Source organism: Glarea lozoyensis (genome assembly GCF_000409485.1).
Source record: "Glarea lozoyensis ATCC 20868 chromosome Unknown GLAREA14, whole genome shotgun sequence".
Taxonomy (NCBI): Eukaryota; Fungi; Ascomycota; class Leotiomycetes; order Helotiales; family Helotiaceae; genus Glarea; species Glarea lozoyensis.
Genome location: NW_007360988.1, coordinates 1649755 through 1667203, shown reverse-complemented (window position 1 = coordinate 1667203; position 17449 = coordinate 1649755). Strand labels below are relative to the sequence as shown.

Below are 17449 nucleotides of genomic sequence, written 5' to 3'. Positions count from 1 at the left end.
AGAGTAGTAATGTTCTAGTTTACAGGCCGAGTTTCATGTTCTTTTCATTACATACGGAGCAGCTAGTTGATTGCGCGGTTCTTTCATCAGCACTAACTGGAATTCAAGCAACGTAAAAAACCGGGAAGACACGAAATATTTCCCGTCAGGGGATTGAAGAAGTCACAGAAAATTCGGAGCTCGTCAGTTTGAGAATGATCAAATAAACAATTATAATCTATCAATCGGCAATTGACTGTAAAGCCATTTACCGACCACAAGTTTTGAAAAGAATTCTTAGTATCCAAAGTCAGCGTTATTGCAAGCCCCCCAAGAGCACTTCAAGCAATAAGCGGTCAACTTCAAACAAATGGCATTGTACTTAGTACATGAGGCCAAATTGAAGATACCGGCTGTCTTGACACAGCCAAGGAAATCAGACAAACAATCTTTCTTGGCTGAGTTACAGCTGTTCTTGTCATCGAATTCATCGATAGTTCCACACCAAGAACCGGCTTTGACGGCACAAGTTGGTGCTGGCGTAGGAGCTTTCGTAGATGTTGGCTTAGCAGTTGTAGCTGCTTGAGTAGTCGTTGGCTTGGGGGTTACAGTTGCTGGTTTGGTGGTGGTTGGTACCACGGAGGTTTTGATGGACGTAGATGTTGCTTTGACGGTTGAGGTAGCTGTTGATGTTCCTGCAACGGTTGAGGACGAGGCGTCGAGAGATCTGTACCAGTTGGCCTCATCGTCGCCAAGACACTCGCCAACAGTAACACCGGTCCACTGCTTTGCTTTGATCAAGTCGAAGTAGTATGATGACAAATTCGCAACCGACTGCTGCACGATATCGTGCTGGATTGACAAAAAGTCGGTAGCAGTCTGGTCTGCAAGCCGTTGCTTAACAATGTTCTTGGAATTCTGAATCTGCGATGGTAGCGGGTTGAGGTAATCCTGGGTGTCAAGATCGAAGTAGACACGGTGGTAACCAAGGGCTTGTAAATCAGCCCAGCACCCAGATGCTTGTGTACAGTCCGAGTATGGTGGTCTCATATACGTTGGCCATTTGCCAATGATGTTGTTCAAGGCCATCTCGTTCTTGACCATTTGTGATATACGAAGGTCGTGTGTAATGTTCGACAACGAGTAGTGAGACCAGGTATGAGACGCGACTTGATGTCCCTCGGCAATCATTCTCTTAATCAAGTCGGGGTAAGGCGCGGTTGTGTCAATAGCTCCCTTGCCGTTATTGTTGCCGGTGATGAAGAAGGTGGCCTTGAATCCGTAAGTCTTCAAGGTATCTAACAACAGAGATGTATATTCGGACGGGCCATCATCGTATGTCAATGCGACAACGTTATCCTTAACACAATCATAGATATCGTCTGTGTAACTGACAGAGCCCTTTACTGGCCGAAGGGCGTTCTCAGTTGATGGCCCTGCAGGCGTCAGATCTGAGTCACATCGTCCAAAGCCGGGAAGGCAGTATCCGGGATCCTGGCAATATTCTTCTGTTGTTCCGCAGTAACCAGAGATACTGCAACATTGGTTCTAGTGATGAGTTAATTAAGGATCTTGTGAGGAGATATCATTCGGTTGTCCGTCAAACAAACCCCAAAGACACAATACATACGTTGTTGCATACAGCATTGCCAAAATTTGGGCCACATGTCTCCGAGTTCTCAGGTGCATCTGCACCAGTAGTGCAGCTACCAAAGTCGGACTGGCACCCCGTGTCACAGTAGTCGGTTGTATTGCCGCAATACCCAGCTTGAGAGCAGCAAAGTGATCCAGAGCATATTTTGTTTGAATTGAGAGGGCCACATGTGAAGTCATCATCTGGTAGGACTGGCGCAGGAGCGTCGCATATACCGTAAGCAGATTGGCAGCCATCGCCACAATATGCTAAAAAAAAAGTGTTAGCAAATTACACAATCTCAAATGGTTAACCTAAAACTGCACACCCTTCAATCCAAACCCCTTTTGTGATTTGGGAGTTACAAGCCCAAAGAAAAGCTGAATGAAAGAACTTACTGCTGGAGTTTCCACAGTACCCATATTGAGAGCAACATCCTCCCTCGTTAGCGCTGGCATCACAGCTGTACCCAGCTGTTTGGCCCATCACCACTCCGCAGGTGTTATCAGGACTAACAGCTCGTCTCGAAAGGAAGTTGTAATACCCAGCATCATGCTCTGCAGGAAGAGCAACACTGAGACTAGTCAAGGTGAAGGCCGTAGCCAACGTAAAGAAAGTAGACCGCATGGCGAATTCCTGTAGATGAAATGTGGAAGAAAAGAACGTTGCTAGTGGGTAGCTGTAAATTATTAGGAGGAAAAATATTATTAGGATAAAGAATGAAGTGAGAAGTTCCTTTACAGCTTCCACTACCAGACCAAAAGAGAGTGTCTTGCTTGAAAAAGCAGGTGAGGAAAGAAGGATCGCAAGTCGTGGGAAGACCAAGATATATGCCTACCTTCTCATAACAGTAGTTGTACTAACGCAACTTTTCACCTTTTCCAATAGCCACCAGTCCAAGCGAGGTGACATAACCACGCGGCTGTCTATGCAAAGTACCCGATCTCGAGGCCATCTAGCTACGACGGCTCTGCAGATTGCTGTCAAGCTGTGCTACTCTTTGGACCTAGTCTGCGGCTAGCCACGTCCACAGCACCAATGACAGGGACATGGTCGTCTTCTTCCCCAAATCATCGTACTTACGAGTAATTGAAGACGTGTTTAGAGGCTCAAAGCGCGAGGTCCCAGGAGAGAACATCAACAATTGTCGAGCTCGACCCAACTTGCCGGAGGAAGCGTATGCCACTAAAGCTTGCCGAGCCGTGCCACGGCCAGTAAAAAAGATCCGAGAGCAGTCTAAATTAGACGACAGCTGACCGGCCCCTGAAAATATGGAGAAGATGCTGAAGATCCACGAGTGGCGGGAGATCTCTAAGGGAAATAAATTTCTAGCTTGCAGAGCCTCCACAGTCTAGTCACTAAAACGTAACTATTCTTGTCCTTGCGCCTGAGCACAATCGCCAGCAATCTCCAAAACTTTGACTCGCGAGTCCAAGTCTCAGAATCGAACGAAATAGAGTCCTTGTTGTATTCCTGAAAATCAGAAGTAACTACAAAGAAAGCCAGTAAGTTGAAGTAAAAAAAATTCGCCCTTTGAGGCAAGACGTGGAGACGGAGGGGTCAATCAAAGTTTGACGCATCCTGCAATGCTTTCAAGGTGGGTAGGCAGGTTCGTATTTCACCACTTGGCCTGCATGTACATTGTTCGTACTTCGTAAATGGTGTTTCTTACTTGAATCCGCTCAAAGCATGATTCAGTGTGAGGATCATGGTATCCGTTGATGAACCGGTAGTGACTACTGCGTGTGGGCAAGTAGAGCCTGCTAAAGAATGGCAGTAATAATTGGTATTGTACACCGGCTGCAACGGAGACAGCAGGCGAATAATGAAAACTTATTCCACTAAAAAGGTAGATGCTCATAATGTCCCCGTTTTTCCCAGCATTGCGAGAGGTGAGCGTCGGCATTGTACTAAAGTAGGGAGCATTCCAATGGTAAATTGGTAGGGTCTCCCAATTTGGATCGTGCGCTTCGTTGTGCAAACTCGTGCCACCTGAGATACACAGCAATGCAGCATCATCATGTACCATGAAACAAGAAACGGCGCTGCTTATAGTTGGTACGCGATAGCAGTTGCACAGCAAGCAAAGTGTAGCTAGCAGAACTGTTGGTAAATTCGACAGCTTCACGCAAAAATGCAATGGTTGAGTGCATCCGAGTCCCGCTGGAAAGAAGAACACGGACCATATGCAGATAATGGGATCAACTTAAAATTCTTAAATGCAGGTGTTTCTAGAGGAAGCGTCAGAACCCACAATTGTAGAAATGTCTAAGGTATACTTACTATCCAGATAGTACTCAGCGAACCATAGTGGTACACATGGGGTCGACGAGGACTGCAGCAGTGATAAGAATGAAGGAAGGGAAGAGACCTGGGATGATGAATGATGTTTTCGAGATCACTCGCCAGAACAAGACGGAAGCGGAAGAACAAACGGAAATGAACAACACCCTGCATCTGGATTCTGGATCCCATGGGCACAGACAACATTCGGGACGCGACTTCATCCCAAGTCTAAGAGTCCACGAGTCTTTCCAAGTCGCAGCCGGGCTCACATGTAAGATGTGGAACATCGAGAGCATTGAGGGAGCGACAAGAAGTGGTATCCTGCTGGATCATCGGTGGCATTTGGCTTCTGGTATTAAAAAAACGTGACAGTCTCAATGCACGTGACAATATCAGCAACCTTAGACATTTCGTCATCCAAGGCCGCCGACCGCCGGCGGCAGTATTGACCAACTCTGAACTTTTGCGTCTTCATCTCTGCAAGCGCGCGAATGGAGAAGCAATCACGGAAGATTTATTGTCATTTTCGCTCCCTTTTTCCCCGGCACTCCTTGAAAAGATTCGGTGACAAGCTTTGCAGACGCGGGGTACCTCGTTAGCACTGCTAGCTCTCCCCTCATATTGTGGTAACCATCTATATTTGCGTTAAAGCTTTACTCGACCACAGCTTCACCGCAGGCAAAACCAAGCATGATGAGCTCATTATTGCCGGAAATATGTTCGAAATTTGTATGCGTGGATATTTAGCAAATTGCACGATAGCCAAATATGGCAGGCCCGAATAGCTTCCCAAGGGACCTCAAGCGGGGTCTTTATCCCTAAATGATCGTTCAATATGTACCCCAAACCATAGCACAGCGTTTGATTTTTTGCTTATAGGCATTGCTGAAGAACAAGATTGAGTAGGGATCTTTTTTTACTTGTCCCTTTCCTACCTCTTCTACCATCTTGATAGAAGCTTCAACGGGAGGGAAGATGAAATTCCTAAGTATTGTGTCGGTCCTATCAGTTCTCGCCATCAATATATACGGGCAGACACAATGGCCAATTCATGATAACGGTCTCAATAAGGTTGTAGAATGGTAATTCTCCCTACCGGTTGCCGGTGCCTTTTTAACAGTCACGCGTAAGGGACCACTACAGTCACATTATCAATGGACAACGGCTGTTCATATGGTCTGGAGAAGTAAGATGATTGCGCTGTCAAACATGAAATTACTGACTGTCGTTAGATACGTGAGTGCTGTCCTTTTGGAGAAATTTACTAGTACCATTATCCTGTCCAATTTGATGCCACGCGCGTCACCCAAATATTACATTTCTCAGGTTTTGGACAAACAGTTACTCTGATCATCAGATAAACTGACTGAGAAACTGATCACAGATTACTGGAGAATACCAGTTCCGGAACTATGGGTTGATATTCTAGAGAAGGTGAAGGCAGCTGGGTAAGGAAACCTACCAAGCCGGTCTATCATGCAATACTGACGGAATCAGTTTCAATACTGTGAGCTTTTATTCACACTGGGGTAAGCTTTGAACAATGATTATTTGGTTTGTGTAAGCTGCGTTACTGATGGTATCAAGGCTACCACAGCGCCAGAGATGGTCATCTCGATTTTGAATCTGGGTCTCGCAATTTCACCAGGCTTTTCGATATCTGCAAAGACATTGGACTGTATGTCTTGTTTCGTCCTGGCCCTTATGTCAATGCGGAAGCCTCCGCGGGTGGCTTTCCTGGATGGCTCACAACCGGAGCTTACGGCACTCTTCGCAATAACGATTCGAGATACACAGATGCGTGGACTCCGTTCATGTCAGAAATATCTAAGATTGTAGCTGATTACCAGATCACAAGAGGCGGTCATGTTATCCTCTACCGTAAGATTCACCGTTCCTGCTTCGCCTAGCAGCTCGGCGCACCTTGTGCCAGCTACTTTGGACAAATATCTTGTCATATGTGAACGATGGCTGAAAGAAACCGCGCTGATCGTTTGCCATTTAGAGATCGAAAATGAATTCGGTAACCAATGGCGCAATGTAGATTTAAAAACGCCAAACTACCCAGCGATAGCGTACATGGAGTTGCTCAAGTCCAACGCAAGAGCAAATGGGATTGATGTGCCTCTGATCCACAACAATCCTAACTTCAGAACTAAATCTTGGTCCAAAGATTACAGTAATGAAGGTGGAAATGTTGACAACTATGCGCTAGATCATTATCCTTCATGCTGGAGTTGTGATCTGTCTGAATGCACTGGAACGAACGGAAATGTGCCTGACTTCACAACTTATGACTATTACAGCAACTTCCAACAAGTCGCGCCCACTCAACCTTCGTTCCTAGCTGAGTTCCAGGGTGGAAGCTACAACCCGTGGCAAGGACCTGCCGGCGGTTGTGTCAACACCACGGGACCAGAGGTAAAGCTAGCCTTCGGTAAACCTTCGAACTCTGACTGACGGTGCTTAGTGGGTAAACGTCTTCTATAGACATAACGTCGAGCAGAAGGTCACTTCCATGAATGTCTACATGCTATTTGGAGGATCTAACTGGGGGCAAATTGCATTTCCTACCGTCGGAACTAGTTATGATTACAGCGCGCCAATTACTGAGAGTAGAACAATTGGCGAGAAGTATCACGAGACAAAATTATTCGGACAGTTCCTTCGAGTCGCCAGAGATCTGACAAAGGTCGATCGAATCGCAAACAACACTGGATTGACTTCGACTCCCGACATCAAAACCACCGAGTTACGAAATCCAGATACAAATGGAGCATTTTATGTTACAGCCCACACCTTGTCTCCATCCAGGGACAAGACGTCCTTCAAATTAAGCATATCGACTTCCGCAGGAAACTTGACCGTTCCGCAATATGCTAGTGACATTGTTCTAAATGGTAGACAGTCAAAGATCATTGTGACCGATTTTACCATCGGCAAACAGAAGTTAATATATTCCACGGCAGAAGTTCTCACTGTCTCGGTCCAAGATGGAGTGCCTGTCGTGCTTCTTTGGCTACCGGCTGGTGAAAGCGGAGAGTTCTTCCTGAGTGGTGCGCAAGCTGGACAGGTCAAAAAGTCGGAAGGAGCTTCTGGGGTCAAGTTTAGTCCAGTCGATGGAGGTACTGTAGTTTCATACACACAATTAGCTGGATCTGCCGTGATAGATTTTGAAGGCTCAAAGTTTGTCCTCGTTGATAGAGCTTCCGCTTACAAAACATGGATGCCTTCTACCTCGAACGATCCTTTTACCGCGGAGAACTCGACGGGTAAGTCTCCCTTTCTGGGCTGTTAGGGTCTTGCTGATCGCGTAGTCATTGTACAAGGTCCATATCTTGTTCGGAGTGCTGCCATTGACGGAAATGTTTTGACACTTACCGGAGATTGGACGGAATCTATTGATCTCGATATCTATGCGCCAATGTCTATTCAAAAAGTAGTCTTCAACGGCAAGACAATTCGCGTTAACAGAACACGCTATGGTAGCTTGCTGGGGAGATTTCTGAGTGCAGCTAGTACAGCATCATCTATCAAATCACAGCTACCACCTTTGACAAAATGGAAAGTCAGCGACGGATTACCGGAAAGGAACGGCAATTACGACGACTCGAGATGGACTGGTAGTGTTTCTCAAACTATGTTCAGGGTGTTTCGCTAACTCAATTCCTAGTTGCCAATCATACTAAAACCCCAAATCCAACCCCTCCTGCTACTTATCCTGTTCTATACGCTGATGAATATGGTACGAAGTGGAAATTTAAATGATACCTTTGACTAAGGGGCTGACAACCTTTAGATTTTCACACTGGGAACATCTTATGGCGTGGTAGGTTCTCAAACTCCAACGCCACCGGTGTTTTTCTTTCCGTGATTGGAGGAACTGGAAGGTATAAAATTCTCAACAACCGTTGTACTGGTCTATTTATTAACGAATTCTAGTGGCTGGAGTGCCTTTCTCAACGGAGCTTTCATCGGGTCCTGGCTGGGTAGCACATCTGTCACGAGAGGAGAGCAACAACTTTCCTTCGCCAACGCGACGCTAAACTCCAATACCACAAACGTACTTTTCATCATCCAGGATCACATGGGTAAAGATCAGACTAGCGGGGCCACAAACCCTCGAGGAATATTTAACGCTACCTTGATCGGTGGCGGAACTTTCTCATCATGGAAAGTAGCAGGTAAAGCTGGAGGTGGTCAAAATATCGATCCCATCCGTGGACCCTACAACGAGGGCGGTCTTCACGCTGAACGCCTTGGATGGCATCTCCCCGGTTTCGATGATAGCGCTTGGGAGAATGGAACTCCTCAGACTAGTTCGTCTAATGCTGGTGTTAAGTTCTACCGGACAGTTGTTCCGCTAGATTTGCCTCGAGGTGTCGACGCATCGCTAGGATTTGTCTTTAGTTCTCCCGCCGGATCAAAAGTACGTGTACAGCTGTATGTGAATGGTTATATGTTTGCCAAATATATTCCTCATATTGGAAACCAAGTTACTTTCCCTGGTAAGTCCTCAAATGCTTCTTTCTGAGATGTACAGATCATCTAACAACTCCACGTAGTCTTCCCTGGGATTCTGAATTATCACGGAGATAATACTATAGGACTCAGTGTCTGGTCCCAAACCACCGCAGGCGCAAGTGTCTCAGTTGACTGGACCGTGATTGGAGCCGTAGAATCGTCGCTGGATGTGGGCTTCGACTCAACGTACCTGAGACCTGGATGGAGTGATAGGTCTGAGTATTATTAAGGGCTGTCGTAAATAGGGCTATATTTACGGTGAAAGGTTTGGCTCGAATCGCTAGAATGGGATTCGATACGAGGATCATATGGAAAAAGCAATTTGGTAGAGTAGGACAAGAAAAATAAATACACATTGGGCGCTCTAACTGAAAAGCGTGACTTCTCTTAGCGGCCTCCCGATTCTGATAGAACCTGTACCATCCTAATTCACAATGGCCATAATGATTACATAGCTAATAAATGTCTCGCCGCTCACATTTATCACTACCTTTGACATATCATTAATTTCAACTTGGATCCGACACACAGTCGAATCTGGTCACGGCAATTTCAGCACGACATCGACGGGCTGAGATATTTTTATCATGATGCCCCCACTAACCTGAATGATAGGCCAACAAACGATGATTCGTATGAAGCTATCCAATAAACCACGCCCATCGTGTGTGTGGAAGCGGCACAGCTGCGAGTGCACGTGAAGCTTGTTAACCCCGAGTTTCTCCAACATGGGACCATCCCACCAACATATCTCTGTCGCTGCGCCCTGGTCAAGTTGAAGTAGCCGCATGAGTTTGGCGCTGCTTATCACGATCACGATGCCCCGAACAGAACTCGCAACTCACGTCTATTGATCCTTCGACGATTCAATTATACTGCTTGTCGCTGAGTTCTCGCATCCTCGCCAAACCTTCATACTGGTACCTATCCGATCCTCTACTCTACGAAGCCGAATTGCACAGCGACGGAAGGGTTTGCGCGAGCCTCGTCTGACAACGGCTGACCAACAAGCTGGCGCCCGCACTTCCTTTCGCCGAATGACAACTTGAATGCCATAAGCTTTCGATTGTGTTCGTTGACTCAAGCTCTCAAGCTCGCCAAGAGCCTCTCGAACAGAGTCGCACCCTCAGAGCACCCAGGAAACGACCTAGATACTGCTCCTCCATTCTTGTTCGAGCTCCTAGAGCCGTGTTGGGTGTTGGTTTCGATATCCGCGGCTCAAATACACGATGGACGGCGCTGGAACATTAGTATCAATGCAGGGAGCGGGTGTCGATATGTATTCGCCGAAGCGATCTTCACACTACGGAGACTTCCTTTCGCAACACTTTTCCGCTCATGATTTTGCTTGGGACGCCCCGAAACAAGAACCGGTAGACACAGATAGCATGGGAATGCACTCCATCCCACCAAGGTACGAAGCCGCCGAGGATAATTTCCAGTATGGTTATACGCAGGATAGCGTTCCGACTTTGAAAAATGCTGGTGGTCTTCCATCGACGTTGAATGGCTTGGGCTTGTCTTATGTGCCGATGGATGGGTTTGGTAGCTCTGCCAATCAAGCAATTTCACCATTGTTTGATACCACAAACACAATGGACTCGATCAACTACCAGCGCACCGCCGAGCAGCAATTGCAGCAGTTGCAGAACATTGATAACACGACCGGAATGGGGTTTCAAGACGATGCTTGCGATTTTGCACTTGCCTACACCACGGGAGTCGACTATGCTTCGGCGCAAGCGATAGCTTCTCCTCCAGAGATCTACTTGCGCACGGAATACAACGAGCCCTGTGAACTTGGTTCTACAGCTGTCTCCTACACCACCTCATTACAAGTTCCCGATGCCAGCTGTCAAGCATCCTCAGTGACATGGAGTCAAAACTTCGAGGCGGAGCTTGTTAGCCAACCTCAGTCTAATTGTCAAGGTCAAGGCGACTCAATGCTCCAAATAACCGACCAGTCCGTCTCTATCCAGACCGCACCTCCTTGGGGCCTTGCAAAAGACGTTTGTTCTCATGATCCTACCCTCTTCAATAATTCCATGCTTCCTGTTGGCAGCCCATTCGAGAACAGCCCGCTTTCGAGTATAAATCATACTCCGCTAGTTCCACAATCAATGTGGCAAACCGAGTATCCATCTGAGTTCATTGGGCCCGACAAAGATCAAAATTGGCAGAATGCAACTATCACAACACCATCGCCTGTTGAAGAAATGAATCTGCCAGCGGCTATATCTCCTCTACCTATGACTAATAATGAAGTTGGTCCCTCGAAGGCACAATTTGAAAGCTTGGTCTCTGTCATACAAGTCAGTATCAAGAAGGAGACAGAATCACCGCCAGTCGACTACCAGCCCAGAATGGATGACCTTATTACGAACTTTGATAGCAGTCCCAATTCGGCTTCTCGCAAACGAAAGCGAACAAAATTTACGACAGAAGGGGCAGAGAAGGTTCGAGGAGTTCGCAATAAAGGCGCATGTGGTGCATGCCATTACCGCAAGATTCCGGTAACTACTTATGTATCTCCTTCAAGAAGCATTCACTAACTTACTACAGTGCTCAATTGATGAGATCTGCAATCACTGTCTTAAGGCTGCGAAGAACAATCCAACTTTAGCTGGCGAGATATGTCTGCGCGACAAGCTGCAAGATTCCTACGTGGGAGTAAAAAGTATGCTCTTTTCTAATTTGGTTCCACGCATCCCCGCTAACCTATGTAGCAATATTCGGAAGTCTTGATTCTCGAAGAGGAGCATTAGATCCGTTGCTCAAGTCACTATCTGGTGAAGTTCTGGAGATTAAATTGTCTGTATCATCATTTGCGGAAGGAGCCAGAGGTCTGGCAACTTTACCGTTGAGGATTCGTCGATGCAACATAGATCCAATTTGTCGATGGAAAGGCCTTTCCAAAGTTAAGGGTATTCACCTCACGAAGGACTCGATTTACGCTCAAAGATATGCTGTCGTGCCAGGCTCCGTCTCGAGCGCTGCTGTTGAGACTTTTGCACAACAAATCCTTCCCCTCACAGGGACCCACTCCGGCAAAATTACGCCACTGCTGGATAATTTCTTAGATATCTATTCCAAAGCAAAACAAGCTACTCCTCTAGTGAGTTCTATATTATTCATAAATGCTTCAAGCTAATCATCATCTAGCGGAGTTTTGTTAGGTCCACTTTGAAGGTCGCTGCACTCAACGGGTTGGTTCAGTATGGGACAATCGATCTTCGAGACGGAAGTTATGACCTCCTCGGGCGGCCGCCAACTGAATCATCTTATGTTTCTCCTACTATTCACGATCAGATACGTCTCATTGCTGCCAGTGGGCTCAAAGACGCCGAACAGGAGGTTTTCAGACAAATAGACGAGTTTAAGAAGCTAGTCGGACCAAACAAACACGCCCGAATCGTAGGTGGTATTTGTCTAATGAGGTTGCTTCTACTCTATCGAGATCGAGCAATCCGTGATGCTATCAGACTCTCGCTTCCACGACAAAAGCTTTGTAGGTTATTTTACCAAGAAACTTGTCATTTTCGCTAACATCATTAAGTACATCGAGCAAGATTGGAACAATCTACCTACATGTACAAGAGGTTGACCGTCGCTTACGGAATTCTCTGTCGCGATGCCAACACGCCCTTGACCACTCCATGGGTGGCTGAAGGTGACCGACAAAAGGGTACGAGTGAGAACAGAGGTCTTCAAGAGCTATTTGTGCGGCTTCATCAAGCGTACCGTGAATTCTGTAAGTTATTTTGGTCTTGCGCTCTTAATCATACTAAGAGCAAAATAGGCAAGAACCTCACCGAAGAACATGATTCAATTTTCAAAGGCCTTGTGGTTCCGGCAAAGTGAGAGACAGACATTTCGCATCTTTCGAAGAACAGCTTTATCTCACTGGTCGTCATGAGCAGTTGCCCATGGAACTTTTCAGGCAGTCCTCGACACCTGGTGCAAGAATTGAGCCTCCACAAAAAATCACTCTCTGCTTGAAGCTCAGGTGATGTCGAAGCTGGGGCCGTCTGGGAAGAATCTTTTCAGCAAAGCGCCAGCGTGCCGACTTACAAGGACCGTAATCCACCAGGCACACGTTGCTCGCTCTGACTGTAGCTCTGGACAGCTAGAGAACAAACCAATACCTCACAAGTCGACTCCTAGGCAACGGCAGCTTCTTAGACTTCCCTGTTCAAGTGCCTGGACGACGCCAGATCGTTGCGAAAGAAGAGTGAGCAACCCTCATAGTATCTTCTTGATACCGCAATTCCAACTTATGTTTTTGTCAAATCACAAGGCATGGTTTCCCACATCTATTGGCTACAATACAGACATGTGCTCTTGGACTCTAGCTGTCTATGATGGACGCATTAGAAAGGGAGGAGATAATGATGATCGAAAGTCAACGAACTTGGAGCCTAGATGGCAGTAAGTCTCAATAGCTTTCCACCAGATCTAATTACTAATCAGGCCGCAGATTACCTAGGTAGGGCACCTACTATTTGGCGAATATTTTTTCATGGGTAATAATATCAGGCTAGCTGAACAAGCCAGACATTCAATTTTCTTTACATTGGCCGAGATATGGTTTAGAATAGGTCAAAAAGCATCATGCACAGCCACTTGGATGGCTCGATATGGGGGTCACTTCCTTATCTGATATCACTGCATACCCAATTACCAAAATAGAAATCTCATCGTCATCGGAGCCTCGAGCTGCCGTTGCTTCCCTGGTGTTGTAGTATCTCAACATTCTGTCATCACTGAAGCGAGTCAATTGATACGGATTCGCCCGCCTAAAACTGCCGGCATATATCCCTCAATTCCATCGGAAAATATCCAAATATCCTTGTATACTCCTATCCTCCAAATTTCGCTTCAATGCAAGCACTCTAGAGTATAGATGAAAATGCAAATGAGAGGCAGACTGCCACGCGAGGTTCGCTAAGATTATGATCGCTTGAAGATGAAATATGCAGATCCGAACTTGAAGGATGGCAGGATATGCGAGACGGGATGAAAACAACGTGGTGTCGAGGGGTGTCGAGGGGTATCGATGCTCTCGATCGCTAGGAGGGTAAGCCGGAGGATCTATTGTGCAGCTCTTCTGCCTCTATTGGCTATCTGGGAAAGGTTGTGGTGGTCTGGAAAGGATCCAAGACAAGAAGTCGACGAAGGAACGTTAAGAAGGATGGAGCTTCGTCTGTGTCAGGAACGGAGTTGCCATACCCGTATCTTTTTCGCAGCCGACAAGAATTGTACATTGGAAATGGACTTTACCCATTATCTATTATTAGTTTTATATCACAGAATGATGATGTTTGAGGTCCAATGTAAAGTATAGTTCGTATTTTAATGTCACACGACAACGAAGATACAGCAAGTCATCATCTGGGGGCCAAATGCATGTGCGTATTCCACCAACTTTGCAACCTTCACCAAACCACCTTCTCTCGGAAATTTAGCTACATTGGTTACAGCTGCATTTCTCAGTTGGATCGATGATCTAGCAAGTGAACGTATCAATCACCACGGGCTCTGCATCGAAAAGTTGGGCTGAAGGACCTGGACTCGGTTCGCTTCTCATTCCACTGATTGGTCGCTCAACTGTCATATTCCTGCAATGCTTCGGGTGGAGAGAGATCACGAAGGACAGCTGCAGCAGGAAACGGCAACACTAACCACTGGTCCTGAGCACGAAACCGGCCGTCATGCACCACCATTTCCTGCGAGAAAAACGGTGAAGGGAACGACAGGGTAGGAGACGGACGATTACCGACAGCCACCTTTACGCTGGAGAAGCGTACACAGTCCTGCGTGCGGACTGTGCTGAGCGGCAGTCTCTCGATGGGAGCGGATGAGCCGCTGGGAAAGGCGGTGGCTGTGTCTCATATGTCGACAGTGTTCTGGTGGGTGGTGGGGTAGGTAGCATCCATCAGAAGTCAGGTCGCCGATACCAGTGATTCGAAGATTAGAGCTGGATTGGTGGCTGCTGCAGTGTTCTATTTGTATGCCTTCACTTTACCATGTTGCGACAATCCGGTCAGCGGACAGGCGGTCCGTGGCGCTACACAACGTGGAATTAGATGGCATTTCAGGTTTTGTGTCAGCAGTGGTGGTGTGATTATTAGATTAATTGCATTTTTCGCTATCTGTGGTATCTTAATGGCAAGGAAAGAAGAGCTATGGGGAACAGTGTGGTGGCAGAGCACCGTCTATTTCATCCATACCCAGATCCAATCAACAAATGTACGCCCGTTTTCTTTTGTAAATCCCTCATCGGGAAATTCTAGTCGACCCTTTCTCACTTCGGATGTTGCTTGAATACAGTTTCGCAGATCGTTCGATCTTTCTGGTCCCCATTGAGAAAATCTAAATCCGTGCTTTCCAATTTTGTAGCCTACTAGCAGAAGTATAAACACAGGAACCTGGAAATGTCAGTAAAAGGATTGGTAAAAGCAGGTTGGAGAAACTTACACTGATGTACGAAGCAATGAACCTGCGAACATCAAATGGCTTCTCGAGAAATGCTCCTACTCCATTGAAAGTAACAAGCAAAAGACACGAAACGAGTCCGTAGCAGGCTTTCAGCCATTGTCCGTGAGACTTGTAAGGATATCGTGGGTTATCTCTGTCGTACATGGCAGTCTGAGCTTCCGAAGCATTACCATACAACTTGGCATCTCCGAGTCTGAAGATTATTAGAATGGGTCAAGATCTTATCATGATTGAACTCACGTTTTGAAGAATGATAGATACGTTGCGCATATGACCGTGTAAACAATCAAGCAAGAGACTGTGCAATTCGATGCCAACTCGCCCAATCTCTGATTGAAACATTAGCATTTGCCCAATTTGTATTCACAGATAGTTTACCTCTCCAGGAGATCCTGTTCGCCCCATAAATCCGATTAACATCATGCCAGCCGTCACAAGAACTGCTCTTACAGGAACGCCAGATCGAGTGTGCTGCAAGCGCAAGGTGATGAAATCCGGGCCAGTTTGTTCACGTAGTGCCAGCGTATGTAAAACTCTTGAAGCAACATATAGCGAGTTAATGGCACAAGTGAACGAAGAGAACACGAAAACAGCGTTGAAGAAGTGAGCAGCCATTGGCAAGCCAGCTTCAACAACAGCGATTAGAAAGACCGAGTGGGATCCAACTGACTGTCCTCCTCCATTGATAAATGGGTGATCCATTGGCACCATAAACGAAGCTGTTAACACTGCAAGCGAATACAGTGTGACGATTCTGATGTTTGTCTTCCTGGCCGCCATCTTCATACTCTCGGCGTCTGCAAGTGAAGTGCTCTCGGCGGCGGTCGCGGCAACAATATCCATTCCGATGTAAGCGAACATTATATTAACAAATGTCGTCCTTCAAGGCATGTTAGACTGAAGAATAGAATGCAATCGAGCCTGCTTACCAGATGCCCAAAAAGCTGCCAATTTGTCCCTCGATAAACCGCTGAGTTCCATCATTATTCCTCACTCGGTACCGTTTGTTAAAGAAAGTGTATGGGGCCTTCCAATCTAAGATTAATTTATTAGTCTGTGTGAAGACAGAATTTGTGAACTGCTTACTTTTGGGGCCAACAACTTGATCATAGTATGCACCCTTGCGCGCTGTTTGGTTAAAGTCAGCCATTTTCTTCGAGGATTCTAGGCTCTTATACGTACGTTGCATAGTATCCAAACACACCATCAACACGATGAGCATGACGATGAACATCAATTTGAAGCAACCGAAAACGTACTCGAATTCTCCAAAGTACTGTTTATCAAATGAGTAAGAATTGCTTTGGGAGATGAGCCTGTTGGCATTACCTTCACCGGAAGCATATTTATAGCAACGACTATGACGAGGAAAAGGGCGATCCAGACAGCAGCGTCGACTTCTCCTCCAACGACCCAATTAATGTATGTTCTACCATCATCGTATTTAAACGCAACCGTGTTAGCAACTGCAACAATTTCGTCGGCAGCGAGAATAGCGTAAGCGAACCTAGATGCCACCCATTAATACCATACGGAGGGTTTGGCGTCAGAAACTCCTACCAATATACCCATCCGACAGCAAAACCAACACCCCGATCAAGATAGCGTCGCGGGAATTCCATTACAGGAGCATTCACAGGCATCAATGCAGTCATTTCTCCGAGACAGCTGATAACGGACGAAATAACGGTTCCAACCAGAATGTACGACAAGACAGCGCCACCAGGTCCAGCAGATGCCAGAGAACGGCCACTACCAAGAAACAATCCTAGAATTTGATCAGTATCAGATATAAACTTTTGTCATGAGGTAGCGCATACCATTTCCAATCGTTCTACGCGCATGATGTTAGCTGGACATCTCAACTGAGAAATACGTCGGGACTTACCCAGAAAACGCAATCATGCTGACATGTCTTTCCTTCAACACCCTCCTGTTATGTGTGAGCTACGAAGCTTGATAGCCGAGCTTCCATAAGGTGCTTACCACAGCGAGTCACCCCGCCTCTCCCTACGATCTTCCACATATTCAAGCTCGTCAATGGAAGGGGGTCGCATCATGGGCTCTGGACTGGCGGTAGTCTGCGTTGGAGTTGCTTCATACTCGTAAACTTGTGGATACACAGCCTGTGGTTTTTCGTGATCCATGATGACGAGCACGAGAGTGTCATTAAGTGCCCAAGTGTGGAATCCTTTCTTCCCAAATACTCGACCAGCGGTGGTGAGTATTATAGGATAGAGGATCGACGCTGCACTGAACTGTCAAAATAGCTTGGACCGGGGTCAGGGTGAGTCTGGACAGTGTAAGACCGGGGGAATCAAGCCATTTGCTGGGAGGTCAGATCCCTACCACCGAGTCGCACAGCAGCAATCAATATTATGTATGCACATCATTGGCATGAAACTCGAGGTTCATTTTGCTCGACAATGCAAAGGGCACGCAGTAGGAGTACCAACCGTTCGACAGAACTGGTCATGATGCAGCAGCCCTTGTGCGGAAGACACTGCCTCTCCACCAACTTCAGCCCTG

General features: G+C 46.6%; 5 protein-coding genes across 5 annotated transcripts; 3 read left to right on the top strand and 2 right to left on the bottom strand.

Annotated features, from left to right (window-relative positions):
• Positions 1–276: 276 nt before the first annotated feature.
• GLAREA_07157 (Glycoside hydrolase/deacetylase) lies at positions 277–2239 on the bottom strand (the record flags this gene model as incomplete). The annotated part of the gene is made up of 3 exons (XM_008081105.1): positions 277–1527; positions 1610–1881; positions 2011–2239. 3 exons carry the CDS (start codon positions 2237–2239, stop codon positions 277–279), a joined length of 1752 nt encoding a protein of 583 aa, XP_008079296.1.
• Positions 2240–3964: 1725 nt separating this feature from the next.
• GLAREA_07156 (uncharacterized protein) lies at positions 3965–4800 on the top strand (the record flags this gene model as incomplete). Its single annotated transcript, XM_008081104.1, has 2 exons — positions 3965–4250; positions 4778–4800. The coding sequence occupies 2 exons, from the start codon at positions 3965–3967 to the stop codon at positions 4798–4800; spliced, it is 309 nt and encodes a 102-aa protein (XP_008079295.1).
• Positions 4801–5071: 271 nt separating this feature from the next.
• On the top strand, positions 5072–8651 carry GLAREA_07155 ((Trans)glycosidase; the record flags this gene model as incomplete). The annotated part of the gene is made up of 11 exons (XM_008081103.1): positions 5072–5084; positions 5283–5346; positions 5396–5427; positions 5486–5779; positions 5904–6319; positions 6369–7170; positions 7216–7521; positions 7572–7643; positions 7698–7788; positions 7841–8406; positions 8464–8651. 11 exons carry the CDS (start codon positions 5072–5074, stop codon positions 8649–8651), a joined length of 2844 nt encoding a protein of 947 aa, XP_008079294.1.
• Positions 8652–9651: 1000 nt separating this feature from the next.
• On the top strand, positions 9652–12283 carry GLAREA_07154 (uncharacterized protein; the record flags this gene model as incomplete). The annotated part of the gene is made up of 6 exons (XM_008081102.1): positions 9652–10935; positions 10985–11099; positions 11149–11537; positions 11585–11930; positions 11979–12173; positions 12222–12283. The coding sequence occupies 6 exons, from the start codon at positions 9652–9654 to the stop codon at positions 12281–12283; spliced, it is 2391 nt and encodes a 796-aa protein (XP_008079293.1).
• Positions 12284–14465: 2182 nt separating this feature from the next.
• Positions 14466–17067, bottom strand: GLAREA_07153 (proline-specific permease; the record flags this gene model as incomplete). Its single annotated transcript, XM_008081101.1, has 13 exons — positions 14466–14489; positions 14653–14850; positions 14900–15113; positions 15161–15249; positions 15299–15800; positions 15850–15955; positions 16007–16048; positions 16103–16196; positions 16250–16427; positions 16481–16688; positions 16741–16754; positions 16809–16853; positions 16907–17067. The coding sequence occupies 13 exons, from the start codon at positions 17065–17067 to the stop codon at positions 14466–14468; spliced, it is 1875 nt and encodes a 624-aa protein (XP_008079292.1).
• Positions 17068–17449: the final 382 nt, after the last annotated feature.